The sequence below is a fragment of the Grampus griseus genome (assembly GCF_964374135.1).
Source record: "Grampus griseus genome assembly, chromosome: 11".
In the NCBI taxonomy this organism is placed as follows: Eukaryota; Metazoa; Chordata; class Mammalia; order Artiodactyla; family Delphinidae; genus Grampus; species Grampus griseus.
Window position 1 is genome coordinate 65,084,861 of NC_139005.1, and position 26,729 is coordinate 65,111,589.

At 40.0% G+C, this 26,729-nt stretch overlaps 1 protein-coding gene across 2 annotated transcripts in view; it reads right to left on the reverse strand.

Moving 5' to 3' along the window:
- The window catches only part of LIN7A (lin-7 homolog A, crumbs cell polarity complex component), a 131,073-nt gene that overhangs the window by 6,136 nt on the left and 98,208 nt on the right, over window positions 1–26,729 (reverse strand). For both annotated transcript variants that reach the window (XM_082666123.1, XM_082666124.1), the window contains exon 5: window positions 85–303. In XM_082666123.1, the coding sequence (XP_082522249.1) occupies window positions 85–303 (219 nt within the window). The remainder of the gene's footprint in view (window positions 1–84; window positions 304–26,729) is intronic.

Here is a 26,729-nt window from a genome sequence, read left to right on the forward strand (position 1 = left end):
TTATGTTCCAGCTGTCTAAGAAACTATATTTAAAAAAAAAAACATGTAAGGGACTTTCCTTGTATAGAAGAAGGCACCTCTTACCTATGACATGTGGTTTTGCTGTGTTTGTTGCTGCCGCTGCTGTTGCTGTTGTTGAATTAGCAATTGTTGCTGCTGCCGACGCCGGGCTGTCCGTAGCTTTTCAAAGCGAGCCTCCATTTCTTCCAAGACTTTCGGGGTGTATCGGACCACCAGCTTGACGCTGTCCTTAGCAGCCTTGAGTAGTTCCACAGCTTTCTCATGGTGTTCTCCTTCCACACTCTGAAAAGACAGTGACATTTCTTAAAGGGGAGAGTTTCCATGTTCTTTTCTCGAAAGCCAAATGTGAAATTAGTGTCATAGTACAATCCTACTCTGAAATTTCAAGAAGATATGGCAAATGAGATGTATTGCCATTGTTATTATTTATTACATTTGTAGCTGAATCGTGGGCAGGTTAGGCTGCACTAGGGTACAGGATGGGTTGAATGGAGGTTCAAGTTAGGAGGGTGAGGAACAGTGAAGAACTAAACGATAACACTAACATTTAGAATGGAATTTCTAAATTTCACCTGAAAGAGTAAATGCACTAGTCTGGACACTTTGGAAAAAATTTAAAAAGAGTAACGAATGGGGACTTTTCCTATCTGATATTAACATTTATTAAGAATCTAGGGCTTCCCTGGTGGCACAGTGGTTGAGAATCTGCCTGCCAGTGCAGGGGACACGGGTTCGAGCCCTGGTGTGGGAAGATCCCACATGCCGCAGAGCAACTAGGCCCGTGAGCCACAGCTACTGAGCCTGCGTCTGGAGCTTGTGCTCCCAACAAGAGGCCGCGATAGTGAGAGGCCCGCGCACCGCGATGAAGAGTGGCCCCCGCTTGCCCCAACTAGAGAAAGCCCTTACACAGAAAGGAAGACCCAACACAGCCAAAAATAAATAAAATAATTTAAAAAAAAAAAAGAATCTACAATGCTTAAAGCAGTGTCTTATTGGTGTAGTAAGGAACAGTAGAACGAAACAGAGTCTAGAAGTAGATCCATCATATATAAATCTTGATTGTATGATAAATGTGAAATTTGGACCAAAGGGGAAAAGGATTGTTAAATAATGATGCTGAAACAACTAAAATAAAGCACAGGTCAGTGTTCATCATCTTGCAATGCAAAAGGAATTCTTAAGTAAAAATACCAAGAAAACCCCCCACAAAAATCAGATTTAAAGATTGTAAGTTTCTATGTCTCACACACCATGAAAGGTCAAATAACAAACTATAAAAAATATTTTCAATACACGACAGTCAATTTGTTAATATTCTTCAAATGAAGAGCTCTTACAAGTCAGTAAAGATCTAAGCAAAATAGGCGAGAGAACTCATGGACAAATAATAATTTTTAAAATGCCCAATAAACCTATGAAAAAATGTCCAAGATCCCTAATAATTAAAGAAATATAGATGAAAAAATTTTTAATTTAAAAATGGTAAAGATGTATTTTTAAATATGGTGTACTGAAAAGGACGTAGGGAAAAGGTACTCATATACTGTTAATATAACACAAACTGGTACAGTTTTTCTGGAGGGCACTATCGTTATGCACTGGATAAACCCTTTATAAATGAAGATTTTTACTTTCAGGAAAATTTACTAAGGATAAAATCAGATATACACACATACCTATAAGATAGATGTGATGTGACAGAAAACAAAAAATAAATCAATTCTTGGCTTTTGAGTTTCAGAAATACTCTTTGAACGTCATGGCACAGACAATAGTTGGGGAAACTATGTTTACTATAAGTAAACTCAAAGAGGCTCCCTGTGTGCGTGTGTGTGTGTGTGTGTGTGTATGTGAGATTTATTTATTTAACATCTTTATTGGAGTATAATTGCTTTACAATGGTGTGTTAGTTTCTGCTTTATAACAAAGTGAATCAGTTATACATATACATATGTTCCCATATCTCTTCCCTCTTGCATCTCCCTCCCTCCCACCCTCCCTATCCCACCCCTCTAGGTGGTCACAAAGCAACAACCTAAGTGTCCATCATTGGATGAATGGATAAAGAAGATGTGGCACATATATACAATGGAATATTACTCAGCCATAAAAAGAAACGAAATTGAGCTATTTGTAATGAGCTGGATGGACCTAGAGTCCATCATACAGAGTGAAGTAAGTCAGAAAGAGAAAGACAAATACCGAATGCTAACACATATGTATGGAATTTAAGGGAAAAAAATGTCATGAAGAACCTAGGGGTAAGACAGGAATAAAGACACAGACCTACTAGAGAATGGACTTGAGGATATGGGGAGGGGGAAGGGTAAACTGTGACAAAGTGAGAGAGTGGCATGGACATATATACACTTCCCAACCCTTTTAAGGTTTCTCCAGGTTGGGATTAGGGAGTAGTAAAAGAGAAGAAAAGTTGTAATCAGACATAATAGAACCCTGAGAAAAGGAGGCAGTCCTTCCCTTTCAGCTGACCCCCAGGGTAGATGACATAACTCCGATTTTATAGGATCCAAGTGCAAAGGCCTTCTTGACTTGCTTCCTGGGTAAAGCTCGGGGGAGAAACGTGTGTGATGTGACAGAGAGCAAGATAGGCTTAAACACTGCCAGAATACCGAAGAGTGGCACTGAAGTGGCAGAGAAGGCCACCCAAAATTGGTTGAGATTACATTTTCACAAGCCAAGGAGAAGGGGGGCTAAAATGAATATTATCTTGAGTTACAAAAAACAATTTGCATTTCAAGCACACAAATTATATCTTGAGATTCCTAATTACGACTGTTGTACAGATTTGGAGACTTAAGAATTGTGTTCCATTCTGTCATTTGCTTCAGCGAGGTGGATGTGGACTGCAGAAAAAAACGCTTTGAACTTAGCAATGAGATAGCCATTGGTGGCCTTCAGTCATTTGTCTGAAAACCAGACAGATACTAAGGGTTTAAGAAATGACTGTGGAGAGCCCTGGAGGCAACTTATATAACCACTCCTTTGCCGAGTGTGGGTTAAATAGAGAGCAAGGGGTTATAAATAGCTGTTGAGTCGAGTGAATTTTTATCTGTGGCGGAAGCCTAGGAAAATAGGCTTATTCACTGATTAATTTATTCCTTTAATTATTCACTCAGTCATTGACTTGGACACTCAACAGATGTTTATTAAGCATTTATTTTACCAGTCATGTTCTACTAAGTTCTCTGGAAGAACATGGACAGGGGAAAACTTTGACAACTTTGTATAACACAAACTCTGTTTTCAGTGTGCTTGTAATTTCTTTGTAATTTGCCCCAAGGTGAATTGTTAATGTATTAACAATTAATGTATGGAATTCTCCTTTAAAATGAAAACTGGCTGATTTGCTTGTTCATACCCTTCTCTAGTTTCTTTTCTAATATTAAAACTTACATGTTTATATGTTTTAATAACAATGGTTCACCCATTTTCTAGGCCAGATGATTAGTCTCCAGACTTCTTTTTGGCTTTTGTTCTATTTGCTTTCATTTAATAGGGTTGGAAATTCTAGGCCGGACCTTTGGAGGCCCATTATCCCAGTTTAGGCACTCTGCCTACTATTTAGAGTTGCCACAGGAGGGCTGTGGGACTAATACGTGGGACCATCAGGCTCTCACCATAGAGAATGGCTGAGAAACACGGCTGGTGTGCCATACTAAGCCCTGCAGAACTGGCAGGATTACCTCTCTCACCCCCAGCGCTGCTCTCCGCAATACAGTTAGCAACTGATAAAAGGCAGATCTCACGGGGGCTTCCCTGGTGGTGCAGTGGTTGAGAGTCCGCCGATGCAGGGGACGCGGGTTTGTGCCCCAGTCCGGGAGGATCTCACGTGCCGCGGAGCGGCTGGGCCCGTGAGCCATGGCCGCTGAGCCTGCGCGTCCGGAGCCTGTGCTCCGCAACGGGAGAGGCCACAACAGTGAGAGGCCCGCGTACCGCAAAAAAAAAAAAAAAAGCAGACTCCATGGTCTTTGAATCCAGATTTTTGCCTCAGTGCTCTATCTTTGGTTTAGACGGTGACTCAGATTCTTTCGGGCTCGGCAGAGTTAACGGGTCTCCTAGTCTGACTCTACCTTTTCACTCTGTCTTTCCCACCAGGGCACAGAACCCACATGGGATCTGGGCAGTGTCACACTTCTTCATTTCTACTACTAAAAATGCTGTGTTAAAAATAATACAAATCACATGATTAAGCAGTATAACAGAAACTAAGAGGTAACTCAGAGATTTGAAGAAATATAAGCATGTTTATAAGACTATCATTTCAAACACTCAATAACTTTGTTTTTAAAATTGTTTTCAGAAAAATCTTGAGGATTATTCTGGGTGGCTCTCTTTTTCCACTGGCTTTGCCTACTTTATAAATACTTTGGGGGGCATATGTTTGTCTTAAGCTATGATTTATCTCTGGAGTGCTTTTAGTCCTTCAGTATAACTTTTTAATAAGAATAAGGCAGCTTTCTCTCCTTTCTCTCCCTTTTAAAGTAAGAACAAAAAAGCAGACAACCTTTCCTGTTCCATGCATAGAAGAAGCTATCTGATCAGTTAGGGTATACACGCTGAGGAACAAACACCTGTCAGCAGGTACTCCCTTAGCCCTGAAAGTTTATCATTTATTCCTACTTTTGACTTAGTCTCTCTCACTCTTAATGAAACTATGCCTCATTTCAAGCTAAATATTTAAAACATGTTTTGAAATATAATAGTTTATTTGTAAACAGTTAAGATTTCTATTACAGATATAGATATGTGTACACACACACACACACACACCCTCCTGATTCAGGAATTGTCCTTTATAACAATTAGCTCAGTTTGAGCAGTCACTGAAAACCTGTAACACCAGCTTTTCACATAGGATGAAAACGTGGCCCTTATGTGATTTGAGGAGACCAAGGAAAACTTCCAATTTCAAAGTGAAATTCCCTCCTCTATTAAAAAACCCTGAACTTTATACTTTCCATAAGAGCTTTCTATACTTTCTAAAAGAAATTCTGTAGTTTTAAGAGTTTATTGTACCTATTGCTTTAAGAGTTTATTGTACCTATTGCAATTTGAGGAAGTCATTAGCATGGGTTAATTTAACAAGGCTTTCCAACAGACATCTGGTAAAAGTTGGATGTCATTAAGGAGGTGAGGGGTGGTGGGGAAGGCATGGGGGTATACTAGGTATCCAGGAAACTTAGACCAAAGAGAAGTGGTCTGAAAAAAGAAAAGCCCCTAAAGAGAAATATTACCTACTCCATAGTAGTGCCTAGTCCTGCCACAAGCCTTTACCAAAGTAAATTAAAATGCACAGGAAGAATGGACATTCCCATCCTGAAAATATTTCTTTCCCCTGCTAAATTTTTTAAAAAACACAGATAGAAATCCAAATGAAAAGCAGAGTTCAAGTGGTTTTATTAATATTACCATTTCCAAATGCATAAATACAAACTAATAAAATACTAAACTGAAGAAAAACCGTAAGAACTGGATCTTCTAAAATGTTTATAAAGGAATATATTTTCATTCAGGAAGCTGGGAAAAATGATCTCAGTAAATAACCAGACGCATACTTGTTTCATTAGTAATCTCATGTAGTAGTAGTAAGCTGTGGGGAATTTTAAAGTTAGTTACTTTGATGCAAATTTGGCAAGTCAGTGGCTGATAAATGAACCAACTTTTAAACATTGTTGCATTCTGATTTTTCAGTAGTTTTTTTTTTCCCCCCACACAATATGAGTTATCAAAATGGCTGCTATTTCTTGGTACACTCAGTATCTTGGTTGATTAAGAATCCCCTCTAATAAGAGAGAACTTTGGATTACACTGCATACATGAATTTGCTCACAATATGTGCTCTCCCCCCTGTTATAGAAAAACCAGTTGTTAAATTTTGACCTTGGCTAGACCTCAGACAGAAGAGATGCCTGCCCTGGAAAGGGATCTCAATATCTGTGCACAATCAATTGCCCAATGGCCCATGCCCAGGTCTTCATGTGCATGTGGTTCTTTCTCTGTGAGGATTACATGGACATAATCCTGACCCAGCTTGCTGATAAGCTGCTTAAACACTTTGTTGGATAACGGAGAGTTGGCTATACCTCTCAGTTACTGTAGGAGTATCTAGAGCCAGGTTTATGCATAGGCTCCTAAATGCATCAGTCATTCTTTTGGATTAAGGACCAAATAATGTTATCAGGAAATAAAATGAAATCAAGGATATTGAGTTATGATATGTTAGTACAATTAAGTAGCTCACAAACTCAGAATATCATACCTGCCAAGGCCCTTAGAAGCAACCTTGTTTATCTCCTTGTACCTTAATACATAAGGAAGTAAAGACCAAGAGTGGCTGTGACTTGGTCCATTTGATCAATATGTTAGTTGCAGTGCTGGATTAGAACTCATTATTCGTAATGACTGCTCTTTCAACAGCCTCATTCTGCTTTTTTAGATTAGCTAATTTAGATAATGGTGGGTCGGTTTTTACATGATGTGAAAGGATAGAAACTAATGACAAGGATGTGTCAACTCCTAGCTCTAAAGTGTATGAGTTGGCCAGTGAAGAAGCAGAATAAGACTCTATGCTCACTATTAGTGGGTTATTATTCTCAACTTTGAAAAGGCCCAATATAGCCAAAGACAGACCTACTCCTTTCCCACGAAGGTAATTGTGACTGTTCATTTTGTTCTTATGATAGTTTTGCTTTTAGTCCATGAAGGTGTTTTGATATTATTTTAAGAGTGTGTGTGTCTATACATAATAAATGTGGGTGTGTGTGTGGGGTGTGTGTGTATACTCTAACATTCATTGAGCACTTATTGAGTGCAAGGCGCTGTTAGCTGCTTTGTAATGGAGAGGTAATGGAGAGCTTAAGAAATTTGTCCCAAGTCCCCAGCTAGTCAGATGGAACTTAACTGAGATCTGTTTCCAGAGACTAGGCTCTTACCTACTAATCCATAGCCTTAAATAAGATAATAAAGAGAAAGTAAATAGCATATCAGTGGTTCTCCTATTCACGGGTATTTTCAGACCAGTTGTTTTTGAACCTGGATGTACACAGAAATCAACTTAAACACTTTTAAAATATAGAGACCTAGGCTGTATCCCAGACTTGCCATATCAAGGTCCACAGCAATACGAGCTAGGAACATGTGACATTATAAAACTCTGATACAGCCAGCCAGCCACTGATGTGCAGATTAGTGTTTAGACATAGTGCCCTAGACTATAACCACCTCAAATAGTAAATACCATCTTAGGAGTGTCTTTACTATGTTACTCCAGGAAAGAGGGCTGGATAGGTGAGGGAAATCTTACGATTTTGCCTTGGTGTAGCTCTGTAGTCAGCATTTTTGGTCATTAAAAAAAAACCATATGGACTGGATGTTTAATTCAGAATGGACTATCAAACAAAATTGAGTTATTTGCAGTGAGGTGGATGGACCTAGAGTCTGTCATACAGAGTGAAGTAAGGCAGAAAGAGAAAAACAAATACCGTATGCTAACACATATATATGGAATCTAAAAAAAAAAAAAGGGTTATGAAGAACCTAGGGGCAGGACAGGAAGGAATGAAGATGTAGAGAATGGACTTGAGGACGTGGGGAGGGGGGAAGGGTAAGCTGGGACAAAGTGACAGTGTGGCATGGACATATATACACTACCAAATGTAAAATAGATAGCTAGTGGGAAGCAGCCACATAGCACAGGGAGATCTGCTCAGTGGTTTGTGACCCCCTAGAGGGGTGGGATAGGGAGGGTGGGAGGGAGATGCAAGAGGGAAGAGATATGGGGATATATGTATATGTATAGCTGATTCACTTTGTTATAAAGCAGAAACTAACACACCGTTGTAAAGCAATTATACTCCAATAAAGATGTTTAAAAAAAAAATGAACTATCTCCACACAGGTTATAGGATATATTCAGAAAAAAACCTTTATGACTCTTTGATCCTTTCCTTTTCTCAAATATGTTAATATCCTGTTCTAAATGTATTCTCTTTTCCTGAAGAAAAGTGGCAAGTATAAAAAGTAGTACATTTATCCTCTGGAAAAAATATGCTAATTCTCTCCCATAGTACTTTGTTCCTGCCTAAATGCTAATATCTATTTCAGTGCACTGTAATTTATTAGTTTTCAACCATTCTGCTGTCACTAGACTGTCCGAGGGCAAGATGAGTCTTATTTATCTCTGTGCCCAGCATCTGTTGTGTGCTCAATAAATACTTAGTCAATGAATAAGCCATACACACACACACACACATTTATATATATATATTTTTAACATCTTTATTGGAGTATAATTGCTTTACAGTGGTGTGTTAGTTTCTGCTTTATAACAGAGTGAATCAGCTGTACATATACATATATCCCCATATCTCCTCCCTCTTGCGTCTCCCTCCCACCTTCCCTATCCCACCCCTCTAGGTGGTCACAAAGCACCGAGCTGATCTCCCTGTGCTATGCGGCTGCTAAGGAGCCAGTACTGCCCAAGTTTGAATTTGAGCTTCTTAACTTAGCAGCTTTGTGAGCTCAGACAAGCTGCTTAGCATCCCCACGCCTCAATTTTCTCATCTGTATAAAGGGTATCATAGAGTGTTTACTTTATAGAATCATTATGGGCATTACATTTATTGATAATATACACAAGGCACTTGGAAGAGCACCTGACACCTTAAAAGGGTCCAAAAAATGTGAGCTGTTTGTTGAACTGTTTCCTGGGTGATCATGTCACTGTAGGGCTTCAGGTGCTTAAGGACAATAACAGCAACAACAAAATATAATTTGCCTTTGGAATAGGTAGAAGTTTCTTTTATATTATCTAGGAAGCCAAAGAAAATGTATTTACTAAATTAATTATGTATGGAGTTTGTTGGAAGGTTTGAAACTACTTAGGTAAATCAACTGCTTCTAATCACAGTCAAGTAATTTAGAAGCATCATTTCCATACATACAGTTGATATGCTAATTACAAATAATCATCATTTATTCATGAAAAACTGCTCTCTCAGTCCCTCCACGGTGCCAGACTTTGTTAGGGAAAGGAAGAGCGTGCAGGAAATTCTCTTGATAGGAGCATGCATAATGTGAGCAAACTTGAGAGGGGAAAACCATCAAATAGCCAAACACGACAAGAGAGCAAAGAGGTTAATGGGGGAAAAAAGTGTATGTAATTACACACATTTTATACATATAAAATTTTTTGAACCATGGAAGTAGAGAATGCAGAGCACTAGCAGTCGGCCCAGGGGCAAATTTAAAGCAAGCAAAAGCTTTAAGAAAAAAATCAGCACCAGAAATCACAGATCTAACAGGTGGTTGATCTGAGCCCACCTTTTCAGATCCGGAGCCTAAAACTGGAAACAAATACAGCTACTACATGTCAGTTGTAATGCTTTATAGTAACTCTGCTTAACCCTCAATGTTCTGGCACCGACAGGAGGCAAAAGAAGTCCTGATGGTTGTTGGGATAAATACAACACACACATGCACACACATACATGTATACCTATACATATACACTCAATAAACATATATACACATGCACACACATGCACACACGTATACGCATACACACACATACAGCCATCTTCAAGAGTACAAATGTGAACACTAGACATCTGGAACCAGAACAAAGCTGTGTGGAAAAATATTCCTAGAAAATGAGATCTTGAAATCGGTCTGTTAATTTTTGAGGGGTAGGTTTCACCCGGGAAGCCGAGTTCCAGGGTACACTTCCAATCAGGATTCACGCTGATCTGTGCTTCCAAAATACGTGCTCTGCCCACCCACACTCTCCCAAGCCGTGACACTCTGTGACACTAACCCCCCCCCGGAGCAGAGCCTCTCGCAAACGTCCAGAAGCAGGAATATCAAAATTGCCGACTCTTGATATTTGCTTCCAGGTCTGGTTTGGCCTGAGAGGGGGGTTGTGGAGGTGATGACATACCCACCAAGAATCCCCTCCCTCATACCCATACGTGCTACCATTACAGCTCCACTTAAACATGCAAATACATCTCAGTCACTAAAATCTAGTGTGGTTCCTAATCAAATCGTCAGACCAACCCTGAGTACAGCCAGTGTGACGGGGCAGAAAGGCCAGGGATTCGGATTAGGAGGATCCCGGTTTGAGTCATAACAAATCACTGTCGAAGAGTGTGACCTTTAGAGAATGACCTCACCTCTTTGTGTCTCAGGTCTCCGATGGACACTGTCCTGGTTTTAGGACTGAAAGTCCCAGAAAATACCTCAGTCTTGGGCAAACCTAGACAGTTGGTCACTGACTAAGACGCAGGAAAATGTAAAGATTGAAGAATGCATAGTAGTGCTTGGTACATGATATATCTTCAGTAAATGTTTGTTTTTGCAGTAGCCGTTGTGGAATTTGAATTTTCAGTGGACATAGGGGGGAGCAATTTTATCAAAGAAGGATGGGTCTGTTGAACACCAAAGGGCAGCATGAGGAGAGGAAAGGGAAGGGAAGGAGGGATCTGAGTTAAGAGAAAGGTTTGGAAGAATAGGTTCGAGGGCGGGGGAGTCATTTTTGCTCACTCTGAAACCCTGCCAACACCCTAAAGACAGGTCTAATACCACGGAGCATTATCTCCTTCTGGTACTGTAGAATCCCAAGGATGATGGAGCCTGGCTTAAATGGCAAAGCTAGTTTAGGAGGAGTATCCAGATTCAGGTGAGGCTTTTAAACTGATGAACCAGGCCTGCATACCTGGACACTGGTTGGATCCCCGAGGACAAATACCAAAGCCCATCCTTCAGATAGTCTCCACTGATTTTTATGGCAGGCGGGTTATGATGTGATGCAGACAGGATGAACACTGGAAGGTTCTTTGAAAGACTTTGCAACCTAGAAAAAGGCTTAGCCTATAGGGAGTTTATGGGAAGTCTCCCTTTCACTAAGCGTGGCATACATCATCCCATCTCCTCTCCCTAGATGTCAGCTTGTATTATGCTGCAATGGCATCAGGATTCTGTCAACCAGAATAGTTTTCTTTTTTCCTTCAGTATCTTACTCTAGTGATCTCAGAGAGACCGTTGTTTTCTAAGGGGTATCAATGGAGACAATAACAGGTCTCTGAAATTATTCACCCAAACCCTTCAAAGGGTACCCTTTATTATTTAACCTGTCTTAGAATCCTAGAAGCCCTACCAATTATATAAAGCATAAAGGAGAAACACAACAAATCTAGGCAGAAGTTGTCGAGTCCAGAGCTGTCAAATGTGTTTCCTGTACAGTGTAAAGCAGCAGGGACTTTTATGTTGCTTTGTACCATGAATAATGTACAGTAATAATAGCTATAATGCTTAATTTAATTACAGAGACTCAAGATTACAGATGCCTTCTTGTAGGAGAAGGAGTGAAAATTTAAGGGATATTTCAGGTTTTACTGTCAAATATCTCACTGGCTCTACATATAAATGTCTTTTCCAATTAAAAGCACACCACAGGGGCTTCCCTGGTGGTGCAGTGGTTGAGAGTCCGCCTGCCGATGCAGGGGACGTGGGTTCGTGCCCCAGTCCGGGAGGATCCCACATGCCGCGGAGCGGCTGGGCCCGTGAGCCATGGCTGCTGAGCCTGCGCGTCCGGAGCCTGTGCTCCACAATGGGAGAGGCCACAACAGTGAGAGGCCCGCAGAACGCCAAAAAAAAAAAAAGCACACCACAGAATATTCTGTGGATTTGTCACCAGTGACTTATACTAAGATTTTTCAGGTAATTCAACAAAATAAAACTGTACTTATTTTAAATGTTCTAACTGGCTCTAATCCCCAAAGATTCTTTTCACCCCTCCCCTCTGGCTCCTGCTATCACTAGCCATGCAGCCACCCAAACTAGGCATCCAGGGTATGTTGCTAACTCTCCCCTCAACCCACATCCAATTAACCATGGATACTGGTTGATATTTATTCCCCATTTACCAACTCATCTCATCCTCTCCTCCCTCTTATTTCTTACCATTATAAAATATCCTCTAGTTTCTCTCTTGTCTAAATTCTTCTCCAGATTCTAGCCTGAGTCACTTGGTCTTCCTGTGTCCTTGCTGACAATCTAGTGAAAGGCAGAAAGAACACAGTTCTGGTAGACCCTGTCCTTGAAGGCAGGGGCTACTGAGCTACATTGATTGTTTCTTCCCAGGCAGGACCCAGCACAGTGCATAGTACCCACCCAATCTGGTGAGTGCTGGATTTGAAGGATAGGCCCAAAGATTGCCAGCTGTATACTGTAGGGAAAGTTATTTCATTTCCTGAGGCCCAGTTCCCAACATGCAAAACAATGTGAATAACATTTCCTTTAAAGATGTCATTTAAAATTTAATGAACTACCCATGTAAAGTGCCAAGTGCTACACCTGGCCCACAGAATGCACCCAATAAATGAGTGTCCCCTTACCCCATGAATATTTCCCCATTTTCTAGAAATGAAAATAAAAGTATCCTGTGTCATGCAAAGCACTTCTATCACACAGGCAGGTCCAACTCTATTTCCTTATATTCAGCTGCAACATACGAGCACCATGCTTTTGATTTTACCACATATTTTCGTGTTTCCGTAATCTCTCAGTTTTATTCCCTCAGACTAGATGGTTCTTCCTCCTTCTCCTGTCTTAGGAAAGCTCCATTCATCATTCAAAGTCCATTCCAAATAGCACTTATTCTCTAATATGTTATTTTCTTGCTCAAAATTAAGTGTAAACACCTTACAATGGCCTGTAAGGACCTTTACTCTCCGCTCCCAGCTGGCCTCTCCAACTCCACCTTCTAAGACTCTCCCTCTCATTCAAACCCCAAATTACACTGGAGTTCTTTTTTGTATTATACATGCCTGGTTCATTCCTGCCAGGATTTTGTATGACTAGTTCCCTCTCATAAAGTTCTCAGGTAAACGATGTTCAACTTTAATATTAGTTAGAGAGATGCAGATTAAATCCAGAATGGAATAAACATTGTTCACTTATTTTTAAAAATTGGTAACTATTGCCAAGGATTTGGTGGAAATTTTTATTCTCATACAATTGGCAATAGAAGCTGGAGGTCAATTTGGCAGCATCTATTAAAATAAAGTGTGCCCATGTGCTCCTAACCTGGTTTGCCACCTATCAGTATTCACCCTAGAAAAATAGTCATTCATATACATAAAGATTTTCATTGAAGCAGTGTTCACAATAACAAAATGAAACAAAACAAAACAAAAAAACAATTGGGTAACATGCTAAATGTCCATCAACAGGGGAATGGTTGAATGAACTCTGGTACCCACATACCATGGAATACTATACAGCAGATTAAAAAACATAAGTATGTACTGAGAAGACAAGATATCCAAGACATAGTTCTGAGAAAGCAAGTCATAGAAAAATAAGTATATATGAAAATATTAGTGTATTTTAAAAACTTAAAATAATGACTAACATTCATTGAGTGTTTACTATCAGGTACTGTTCTAAGTGCTTTAAATTTATCAAAATAGTGACTCTTCCTACATACCTGGTGAGGTATGTAACGTTATCATCCCAATTTTATATATGAGGAAACTGAAGAACAGTAAGTTTCCATGGGCGCACCATTAACGGGTAACAAATCTGTCTCTAAGCCTGGCCTCTTAATCACGGCTCTATATTGTCTCATACACTTTATATCTAAAAATAAATAAACAAATAATTGAATGTGTGTGTGTGTGTGTGTGTGTGTGTGTGTGTGTGTGTGTACTTGCGTGCAAAGGAAAACACTTGGGTAAATACCCACCATCATAGTGTTTCCTCAGGCGGGGAGAGGAAGGAACTGGAATGGAGTGATGGTGAGGAAAATGATTAAAGAGGCTTTTAAAAAAAATCTGACCAGTTTTTTAACATTCAATTCTTTGGAAATTTTATAAGGATGCATTCACATATTTCTTGTATAACTACTGTAGCCCAGAATCAACATGAGGAAAGTGAGTCATTCTAGAATAAACTGAAGAAGGTGGGACAAAGGATAATTTTGTTTTCAAAGTGCTTTGAGGCACAGCTTTGAGGTAATTTGAGCAAAAAATAAATCATACCTGCAATTGCCTGGGCCACTTAGGTGAAATGAAGGGGTTTTAGCTACATTACCTCAGAAATTATGGACGTAGAAGTGTGGTTTGTGGGAGCTTCAAAACCCCAATTATAAGGGAAGGCCACCAAAATTCCATTCAATCATGACCGAACGCTTTTTCTCCTGGCATCGTTAATTTGCTGAAACCTGAGTTTTCCTTTCCTCCGTTAACTCTTGGTTGTTTATTTGTCCATGCTAGCTTCAGTTACATGACCTGCTAGATCATTCATGTTTAAGTGTGAATGATATAAATTGAGGATGATGTTTGACTAAGAACTGGTGAAGAAGAATTATGAAACACCGCATGTTCGAATTTTTGTTTTTCACTAATGGCTCCTAAGATGAAAAACTGCAGTGATTTCGAGGCTGACAGATGTGAGATCCCAGAGAGAGTTACGAATCAGTCGACCTAGAAATTCTTTTGAAAATGAAATGAGTTGGTTTTATATTTCTCCTTTAGTACGATTATTATTGATCCTCTCCTCCCATTTCCCCAAATAACAATGTATTGTAACAAAGAAACATAGCTGTTCCCTACATAACAGGTTCATCATGAGATCTGTTTCTTCTCTCATTAAAACATTAAGTTATATCTACCCCTGGTTACCCTGCCTCAAATTCCAGCCCCTTCTAGACCACTCTTCACATTGCAATCACGGCAGTCTTTCTAAAATGCATATTTGATCGTATCACTCTCTTGCTTAAAATCCGTCTAAATCCCCATATTGCTCAGATACGGCCCTAGCTTTGCAGTCCAGTGTGCCTCATTACAATCTAGGCCCTGCTTACATTTTTAGCCTCATTTGCCAACTCTTAAGGGTCCAAATGGAAGAACTGGCCTGGCCATGTTCTCTCGTGTCTGGACTCTAGCATGGTTTACTCTGAGGTGGCCCTTTCATGCTCCTTGCTGCCTCCATCCACCTACCCAGCACCTACTTGCCTATGAGTTTTCTTCACAGAAGGAACCACCTCTGGCCCTCCCATGCCTGGGTTAGATGCCCCTGTTATGATCTCCCATGGAACCCCATACTTATCCTTATTTACAAAATAGCCTATGTTGCAAAGATCGTCTTCTTCCCTATTTCCTCCCCATACCTGTAAGCGTGAAATCAGGGGGTTTTATTTTTTATTTCACTGGTGACTAAGACAATACCAGGCCCAATAATATTTTGCCAAATGAATGAATGAATAATTATCTAAGTTTTATGGATTGATTAATGTTCATCAACAAACTTGTAACTTAACGATGTTGTCACTTCTCAGAGAAAACATAATGATTTCTTATTTAAACCAATGGCTGCCCTCTTAATTATGAACTAGTAACAATCAACACAATTAATTTATATAGTAAATAAATAATTTATAATTATTTAATTAATTTAAATAATTTATATAGTACCTACTACGTGTCAGGAACTATGTTATGCCACTTGAACACCAAAACATAAAAACAAGGTAGCCACTATTATTACCATCTCTTAGCAGTGAGGAAACTAAGGTTCAGAGAAGTTACCAGATTGCTTCGTAAACTCCATAAATTACACTGAATTAGTCTGTGAGAGTTAATTTGCCCAGTGCATTTAGAGTGCTTAGGAAATGCCTGGCCTGTAAGCTCTCAAAGGAAGGCTTTTCTGTTACTACAGAAAAGTCAATTTTGTTACTACACTTAAAGGGCTGCCTGCTTTATTTCTACACCTAGTGTTTGGGGATTTTCAAACTACCATTAATATAGTGGCATATACATTGAATAGAAGACACATTTTTGAAAAGTTGCATATTTTTACTTAGCAAAAACTTTAAAAATTAAAACTGTGAGCTGCTACTGCCAAATTCACCTCTACCTTCTTTGTTTCTTCTCCAACATGCCAGTACTCTTCCATCTTAGGGACTTTGCATTGATTCTTTCCTCTGCCTGGAATGTTCCTCCCTAGATACTCATGCGGCTCCCCCCGCCTCATCTCCTTGATTCCTCTTCTCAAATACCACCTTCTCACGGAGGTTACTCTGCCCAGCAGCGCACACTCCTCTCTCTACCCTGACACCCCCTATCCTCCTTAATCTTTATTATGGTTAATAATAAATACTTTTTGAATGAATGAATGCATGTTAAAACTATGTCCAGGTAATGTTCTACAACCTCGTTTGGCCACATATGTGCTCCAGATACAGGGCATTTATGTATATTTTGTCAATATACTGCCCTATTTAGTAGCTCTCAAACTTAGGGTTTGGTGGAGTAGCTGAGCAGGTGATCATGGTTTGATCTAGGAAGAGTAACACAACGAAGAGAGGTAAAGCTAAAAGTTCAGCTTAGGTTACCCACGTTCCTATAAATAATTGAAAGTGCGTCAGAGGGAATTTTAATGACTATATTTGACTTGTTTCCTTCACAGAATAATCAAACATGCTTACTAAAAAATTCCACATAATTAAACTCTCGATGATTTCCTTAAAAATTAAATAAATTTATTAGAGGCCAAGCAGGTTTAAGTGATTGGGGTACTTTGTGGAACACTCAAAATATGTGCAAAATTATATTCAATGCAACTGAAGGAAAACATATCTTAATACCTACAGATGTTGACACCATAAAATGATGTGTGATCTGATAACTAGCATCAGACAGCTTTGCATTATCCCTCCTGCCAACTGCATCCAAAAAAACAGGACCCATGTGAAATGATGTGTGCAATGGGTCCCTGTGGTAATTAGCTAGAAATTACTACATCCTGGTCAGTAATATTTAAAATTGCTTCTAACATTGTATAAGAGTGAAGAGCAACATAATAATGATCATTTAATATAAACTTAAAAAAAATTTAAACAGATCATGGGCACAAAAATAAAGAGAATTTCAGGATTAGCAGCTGTCCCACTCCTAGCCTTGTGGCCAGCCTTATTTCAGATCTGTTGTAAAACTCAGAGGGCTCTGGTACCCTGAAGACTTCACTTTTAGACTTTATTGAGTAGTCAAATAGATACTGTGCCTTCTAGACTTAGGCAGAAGAGAAAAGTGGCAAGGCCTTAGCATATTTCTGTTTATGACATATTGACACACAATTTCTCCAAATCACCCAAACCTACAGCTCAGGCCAATTATAAGTAATGTGGTCCTGTCTATTTATGAAAAACTTAACTTGATGTTTCTAGGAGAATTAGGTAGAAGTGAGCTCCTTTAGGGTATGAGCTATGATTTGTTTAAACTTTCCCTTTCCCAGTGCCAAGCACATGGCACGTGGTTAATAATTCTTTTTTGGCAGTCTGATTGAAGCCTTTAAAGTGGTATTCTTAAAATACTGTTTGCCTGTAGAGACAGGTTCAATAATGGTGAGCGGTCAATCTCCTTGCCTTTGTCATAGAAGGTAATTAGGGTCAACTGCAGGGCTCCTCCTCACAGATCCTCAATTCAGAGACAAGCCTTAGATAAAGTCTCTTTTCAAGAATTGGCCTCATTTGTGAAATTCCGCGCATGCTATGATTTGGTAGAAGTCCATTCTATTCATATGCACCATACAGTGTATAATGTATGCAATTTAGATTTTAATGGTGCACCTAATATTTGGTTTGTATCAGTCTCCTTGAAATTAGACCAGTTTAGTTTAAGAAAATGGTTCTCAACCAGGCATGATTTCACCCCTCAGGGGAGAGCTGGCGATGTCTGGAGACACTTTTGTTGGTCACCGCTGGAGGCGGGGAGTGTGACTGGCCAGGAATGCCGGCCAAACATCCTACAATAGACAGAACAGCCTCTCCAACAAAGACTTATCCAGTTTACAATATCAACTGTTCTAAGGTTGAGAAACTCTGATTAAGACAAATTAATTCAGTGAAAAGTTTACGAAGCAGAATTTTTTTAAAAAATAAAGTTTTCTACTTTAAAATGCTGCCAGTTTGCTAGAACTCAGTTAATTCATTTAAAATTACCCGCAGCCTAAAACCTATGCCCTCTCCAAAACCAGATGAAATCATTCTATTTTGTATACTTTCACATGGATGACCTGCAGACACCACAATTTGCTAAGTAATGGGCACCTCACTTTCTTGCCTGAAACACTTTTTTTTTTTTTTTTAATTGCCAAGTCACTGGAACACGTTTTGGACCATCACCAAGTGGAACTGCACTCTTAGGCCCCGAAATGCAGTTTTCTCTACATTTGTCCATGATGCCTGTGGGCTCCCGTCTCTGATCTGACATCACCGAGTCCTCCTGAGAGCTCAGCCTGAAACATCTTTTCTCCTGTATCCACAAGAGGCAGGAACCATGCCAGAAACTTAGGACTTCCTTGGTAATTCCCTCTCCTTTACCTCTCACATCTAGTCAACCGCCAGGTCTTGCTTATAGTACCATTACCTCCAAAATAGTTTTGAAATCTCTTCCTTTCTCTCCATCCTAATTCTTTTCTTGCAAGACGTTCATCATGTCTCTCCAAAACTCCTAGGAGTTTCCTAGTTGATCTCCCCACGTCCAGTTTTTTCTCCACTCCTTCACATACTCCCACTCCCACATGCTGGCAGTTGCCAGACCAACTTATCTAAATGCAAAAAAAAAAACATGTTATGTTGGCCATTTCCTACCACCTTCAAATGGTAAGTCCAGACTACTTATCATGGTTTATGGGGCACACTATGACATGGCCCCTGCCCACCCCTCCAAACCCAATCCCACCACACTTTGCCTTACTCTTTCGCTACAGACATCATGCTGTTTCTTACGTTTGTGCATTATGTTGTCTCCTCTGCCTGGGGTAACCCTCCATCAACCGACATTTCTATAGATAACTACTATTTATCCTTTAAAAATTCTACTTATATATCATCTCCTCTACAAAGCCAGAAGGTGTTTCTCGTTTTTAAAAATTCTGAACTGTCCGCCAACACTGTCTACATTATCCAATGGCAATAACTGGCTGGAACTGTGTTGGGACATTTCCTCTCTAGATTGCCACAGTTCCCACTTGGTCATCTCCATTCATTTATATAATCTCCTCTTGGTCCCCACTGTAGTCAAATTTATCTCTCCTACTCTAAGGGGAGCCAAATCTACTTTTACAAAACCAAATCTATTACAGCTTCATGCTCCCTTGGCTTTCAGAAGTAGAAGCTCAGTGACTGTCTAGAATCCTCAAGTTTTCTAATGTCACATTTTACTATATTTCTGAATATGTACTGACTACTGCATATGTGGTGATGAGTTCAGAACTAAAAAGCTGAGTTGAGATGCAGGTGCTGGGTGATAAGCTAGGCTCAGGCTGATTTTAGGAGATCAAATCGTGTGCATACCAGCCTTGCAGAGATTTAAATTCATGCTCAGTCAAAAACATAACTGCAACATATTCAGACTTTAACTCCAGGATGTAAAGTCTCAGTGCCTTGCTTCATATTCAAAGTTACCTTCCTAAGTCTTAAGCTACGCCATATTTGCATAGTTGTTGGTGATAACAGGCACACCTATGAATAAAAACACGACTTCTGAGAAGTGTTTAGGTGCCACTGAAGGGCTACAATGTAATTTACATTTCAGAGTAAAGTCAGCAGTAAAAAAGTTACCAACAAATGATTCTGTATCTATGAGAAGACAGAGCAAACCAAGGAGGGAAGGCTTATGGTTCAATATGAGACACTTTGCAACTGCATTAAAACTGTCCACACCCCATGGCTGAACTTAGAAACTGTGGTTCTGGCACCACAACATCTAAGACTCTCTCACTGAATTTCCCATAGCTGAGGCTCAGCAACTAACATTTGAGTTAAAGTTTGGGCATGTTACATGAACCCCCCAGTAATCACAGGCAGCTCATGAAGTGTTATTTGATTCCCATCTGTATCAGTGTCTTCTTTCTTTGAGTGTATAATCAGGAACAAGATCATAATCCATTCTATAAAACTGTACAAACTCTGAGACTTAACTCGGTTTGCATTTCATTGGGTACACCTATGGAGCTGTGGTTATATTAACAACATTCCAACTTTGCTTTAGGCTGGTACCAGTAGTCTCCAGGCCAACATTTAGTAAGTTAGAAGAATGGTCCTTCTCAAGCAAGTTGGGCTTAAATCGAATCATGAAGCATAGCTTTTAGGTAACAGAAATTGGTTTCTCCAGTAATGGTTAAAACAATAACTGGTAATTGGGTTTGATGAGTTTCATAAAGCATAAATGATGCCAGAACGTGACCTAGCACAGAACTTGAAGGCAAGCACTGTATTCCTTCAAGGTGAACCGCTTATTTCTCAGCCAATAGAAGGATCCTTACTCTGTTTACATTTTCTGCTTTTGTAAATTAAGACTTTGCTGCCACAAGAACTATGAAGACATCCATCTGGGGGTTTGATGAAAAGGCTGTTTACTAATAATATACAGCAATAATGCTATATTTTTGTGGAAAGATAAAGTCATATTTTTGCCAGTCCTATATTTATCAATTCTCTCTTTTACCTTCATTAGGAAAGGTAGATAGGATGCTGTCATTACATCAGTTTTAAAGATGTAAGGACACCCAAAAATCCAATGACTTGCCAATAATCAACAGCACATGAGTGGGAGCTAACTGCCTTTGAAATTAGAATATTTAATGAGAGACTTTTATTGTCCCTTGAAAATAAACAGAGCAGAGGAAATGACTTAGTCTGAGCTGAAAGTTTATATCTACATGCAAGAAAATTGTAAGACAGGAAGGAGACTATTACCTGCCTTAAAGAAATTTATATTAACAGTTAATAATAATTAATAGTTAGCAGCTATTGGGGTTTTTAAAATTATTTTATTTATAATTTTTGGCTGTCTTGGGTTTTCGTTGCTGTGCATGGGCTGTCTCTAATTGTGGCGAGTGGGGGCTACTCCTTGTTGCTGTGCACGGGCTTCTCATTGCAGTGGCTTCTCTTGCTGTGGAGCACGGGCTCTAGGCACGTGGGCTTCAGTAGTTGTGGCACATGGGCTCAGTAGTTGTGGCCTGTGGGCTCTAGAGCACAGGCTCAATAGTTGTGGCACACGGGCTTAGTTGCTTCGCGGCATGTGGGATCTTCCCGGAGCAAGGCTTGAACCCGTGTTCCCTGCACTGGCAGGCGGATTCTTAACTACTGCAACACATGGGCAGGCCCAGCTATTGGGCTTTTAAAAGATATCTGCCATAGTGGCAGATACTTTCACACACTTTCTCTTATTTTAATCTTCAGATCAGCCATGTGAGAAAGATAGTATTATCTCTGTTTTACAGATGATGAAATAGAGTCCCCAAATTGTAAATGGTCATATTATGGTTAGACTATCCTTAAACTCCTCAGAAACTATAAGAACTTGAAATGTAATGACTTATTTGAAATGTTGAAAATATCAATTAACAATAAAGTAAAAGGTTTCTAATTTCCATTAAAAGTAGTGATAAAAAGACAGAAAACTACTTCTAAAGTTATCAGATGCCAGATCTTATTTAAGTGGTTTAAGGGTTTAGTAAGAAAATTTCAATATAGAAAAAATAATAATATTACACTAAAACAGAAAAAGTATAAGACACTTCAGTTTTTAGTGACTAGCCATAGTAGGTATCAGAAATTCTTAGCATAATACCAGATTTCAGAATTGACGGACAACATCGAGATTCCCATTGCACTTAGAATAAAATATAACCTTTTTGGTAGCACCTATAGGAATCTGCCCTATCTGGCTCCCACCACTCTTCAGCTCATCTTATCCGACTCTCCATGACCCAGTCTCTCTGCTCTTTTTTCAGCCAATCCTGAGACAGGCTGGGACCTGAGACTGGGACCCTATGCTGCAGGGCTTGCACCTGGACAAACGTCTCCTCCAGCAACAAAATACAAAGAAACTATAAGGGACCAAAAATAACTGCATGCATGCACAGTTGGGGCAAATTACGGACAACAAGATAACAAAAGGACCAAATCCTATTGCTACTTCTGAAGAGCCAGGAGCAAAAACAAGATGTTGGGAGCAAAAGCAGGGTATTGCGCATGCCCCCTGCACTCAACACCACCAAAGGGGTGGGCAAAGCACCTAAGCCATCCCTCCGGCCAGACCCTGGACACACCCCTACCCTCACCCCATAGAGGAATGAGCTCGCCCCTCCTTGGGGAGCGAGCAAGGGAACCTGTTACTTATTTTCGCTCCCCCGTGCTGTAGCAGGGGCCCCAGTAAAGCCTTGCCTGAATTTCTTGTCTGGTTTCTTATCAATTTCTATTGACTAAGGAAGGCCAAGAACCCTGGTAGGTAACAATCCTACACTGCAAGTCATGGACTTTCTTGCCTGGATACCTTCACACAAGCTTTCTTCTGATGATGACTGACTCGTCCTTGCCCTTAGTCTCAGCTTAAATGTCACCCCTCAAAGAGGCTATCCCTAACACTATTAAAAGGAGCTCCTCTTATTCTTTTATATGGCACCTTGTTTTCTTCCCCTTCTCCCCCTTTAACACTTGTTATAGCACTTCATTATGAGGCAGTGTTATATTCTGAAGTACTGATATAAATTTGTGTTTTTTCTGTACTTCCCCTCCCCCTTTGCTTCCTTCAGCTTACATCTACAGAGCAAACAAAGAACTCAGAAACAGCTGAAAGACTTTGACTTTGACAGTAAGGCAGAAATGCATTTTACCCCCCCCCCCCGCCCCCCCCCGTTATCCAAAGACTAGATAGAGATTGGGGCCAGGGGGCGGGGGGCAGGAGGAAGAGAAGGATGAAAAGCTTCACTGATTATACAGGCAGAAGTAAAAGGAGAAAAGTATTCAAAGTGGGAGGGGAAAAAGAAAGTTGCATTGTCAGAACCAGGAGTAGGTGGAAAATACTCAGCACATACTGTCCTGAGAGTGGAAAACCAGTGTGCTCATGGTCTGTGGACAAGTGATCCCTTTCCATAGTCCTGGAAACTTGTAAGCCCTCTGAATTTAGAATAATGGTTTTCAAAGACATCAGGTCTTATTCACTGGAACCTGTAAATGTTGCCTTGTATGGAAAAAGGGTCCTTGCTGATATGATCAACTTAAGAATTTTGAGATGAGATTACCTAGACTTATGCCCTAAATGCAATCAGAAGTGTCCTTGTAAGAAAGAAGTAGAGGGAGATTCAACACAGAAGCTGCAAGGAGCAAGAAGCAAATTCTCCCCTAGAGCCTCTGGAGGGAGTCCAGCCCTGCTAACACCCTGGTTTGGGGTCATTCAAACTGATTTCTGAGTTCTGACCTCCAGAAATGTGGGAGGATAAACTTCTATTGTTTAAGGCGTCAGGTTCACGGTAATTTGTTACAGCAGCCACAGAAACTAATACACACATGGAGTAAAAATCTCATTACTCTGACCAGTGTGGAACTGAACTGAATCTCTGGGGGAATTTCCTTTATGCTGGGATAAGTGATGGCTATACCACCAGTTACATATACATGGATATGTATACAGGCATACCTTGGAGATACTGAGGGTTTGGTTCCAGACCACCACAATGAAGCAGATATCACAATAAAGTGAGTCACACGTACTTTTTGGTTTCTTAGTGTATATAAAATTATGTTTACACTACTCTGTAATCTATGAAGTGTACAATAGAATTATGTCTAAAAAAAACAATATGTATACCTAAATTTTAAAATATTGCTAAAAAATGCTAACCATCATCTTACAATGCAAGGTTGCCACAAACCTTCAATTTGTAAAAAACTCAATTATCTGCAAAGCACAATGAACAAGGTATGCCTGTATGTTTATTATTATCATCATCACTATTTTTCTACTCTTTACCGGACAGAAAGTTCCACGAAGGTTATAACCCTTTCTCTTTTGTTCACATTTATACCCAGGTCTCTGTTTAGCAGCTGTCACATAATAAGTGCTTTACAAATAATTGGGGGTTTTTTTTGTTGTTTTTTTTTTTTGCGGTACGCGGGCCTCTCACTGTTGTGGCTTCTCCCGTCGGACGCGCAGGCTCAGCGGCCATGGCTCACGGGCCCAGCCGCTCCACGGCATGTGGGATCTTCCCGGACCGGGGCACGAACCCATGTCCCCTGCATCAGCAGGCGGACCCCCAACCACTGCGCCACCAGGGAAGCCCCTACAAATAATTGTTGAATGAATGAAAAGTATTGCTAAAATAGCACAAAATGAGAAAAACACAAACAACAAATGGTAAAAATAACTACGAAAAAGACTGTACCAGAAGAAAACTGAATAGTCAAATACCCATTACTAGCAATCTAAATAGAGATTTCGGCCAGTCTGACCCCATGGGTGGGAATGCTTTCCAGCATATAGAGACCTGTACTTTAATACTTGCTAAATGTGAGTGTATTCTGGCATTGATACATTTTCGGTCAGTTTCATCAGCACAACCTCAGGGTATGCTCAAAGCTCAAGTTGGTCTATTAACGTCTGAGAGCTAATGTACCTGGTGCCCGTCCCTGTAGGCTGAAATCGCAGGGCGGGAATGTAGCAGTTCTGGCCTGTGAGCTATGGTTACCTGCTCGGTTGGGATAGCACAATATTCTTCTATTCTGGTTTTTAAGTGAGAAGATCTATCATGAGCCAATTCAGAATGAAGGGGACTAGAACACTACCTGTTCGATGTTGCAAAATATACCGGATTATGTTGCCTTGTTTGTGCCATTCCTAAAGTGACTGGGTTAAGGCAACATAATCGTACTTGTCTTGGAGGCTTCACAGTTGTGAGTGGAGTGCCACATGAAATTATTCAGAGAACAAAAATTTTCAGCACTTAACTGAAATTCCAGCTTGCACTCCTATTTAATTATAACCCAAACAATCTCGCACTCAGCTGCCCAGCAAGGTAAAGAATCTGGTAACAATTCCTTGGCAAAGAGAATCTGAGAATAGCTTTACTTGAGGCCTCCTAGCCTAGAACTCAGGGATGCTCATGCCAGGCCTCTACAGGGACCCAAAAGCTGAGGCTCTGCTTTGCCTTCCCCCTCTTTATGCCTGTATGGCTTCCCTCTAACAGCCGCGTGGACCCCCAAGAGTGAGTGTGGATCAGGGCTGTCACTGGGTGTTCAGGCCACACTCTGGCCCTGTGCTTTCTGTGCCTGACACAAGGTGGAGTGATGGGTTAGGCAGGGATGGGACCATCAAACACATTCATACCAAACTCTCTGCACCCCCTCAGGATGCTGAGCCGTTTGAATTCAAGTAAATGCCTCCTTTTCCAAAATGCTACTGTTTTTTAGGAATGGTTCTTAACTTTTTAAAGGTCAAAGCCCTTTATGAGAAACAGAAAAACAACAGACCCTCTCCCAACAAAAAATGCTTATGCAAACCTATAAAAGTTAAAAAAAATTAAAAAAACCACTTGATCATTTCTATACCATACAGGAAAATACTCATCTTTTAAGGGCTAAGATATTTATTTACCCTTAAATTAGGATGAATAAGGCCAGACTGCCCAGGTTAGACTCTCCACTTCTGTCATTCAGTAGCTGTACAAACTTGGGCAAGTCATTTGATCTCGCTCTTCCTCAGTTTCCTCATTTGTAAAATAAGGGTGACAAAAAGAGCACCTACCACAAAAGATCATTATGAGGAAATAATAAATTCAATATGTAAAGTGCTTACAATGGTGCCTGGAGTTAAACAAATATATATGGAGCTTTGACTAGATAGGTGCTGTTCTAAGACTGAAGGCAATGAACAAAAATTACTGCTGTCAATGGGGCATGTGTTTTTAATGTAGAGCTTAAATTTCCATAGAAATCTTATAGTGTATTTCATAGTAATTAAAAGTATCTTCTTATGTATATTTTCTCTTTGTTCAGATAATAGATAAGTAAGATTTAATACAGATTTCCCATCTGGGATGCTGTAGGTTCACAGAGCTCAGATCTAGACAGTTCTAATTTGTGTTTCATCCTCATTCCACACCTGATAGCCTTTCTGTATAAATAATTTGGGCTGTGAGGACTCACCCTTAACTTGGCATAGGTATTTATAAAATGGGAGAAAAGCCAGATTCCAGGAAAACAATTTATGCTGTCCCATCCCTCAAGTTTTACTCATTCATCTGTTATGCTTAAAAATCAATTAGCGCTGTTCATACACTGTATCAACAGCTTTATTTAGGATTAACTACTGGGCAAATTTAACTGCAATTTCCCTACCAATGATGCTCTAAAACAATGCCTGGATTTCAGGAGCTAATGAAGGTCTCTTTTGACTATGACATATTTTTAAAGTTCTTATGCTTTTATTTTATCTTTCTGCCCTGTGCCTTCCTGTCTCCACCTGTCCTCTCTCCCATCAGCACCAGGAGGATATCACATTTCAGGTTGATTCTTGTGGACTCTCTCCCTTTTAAAAAATTATTAGGAAATAATTATTGAGTCACAGGAAGTTAAAAAGAAATGTACAGGGAGGTCCTATGCACCCTTTACCCAGCTTCCCTAAATATTAACATCTTTTAAAACAACTGTATAATATTAAAACCAGGGCATTGACATAGGCTCAGTCCACGGAGCTTATTCAGATTTCATTGGGATTTACTTTTTAAGTAACCAGTTATTACATTTGGTAAGCATCGGTTATGATCACAATAAAGGCTGAAATTCACTTCTTGTGTGTGTATTTGGTGTGGGCCTGTGTGTGCACATGTGTGTGTATCCATTT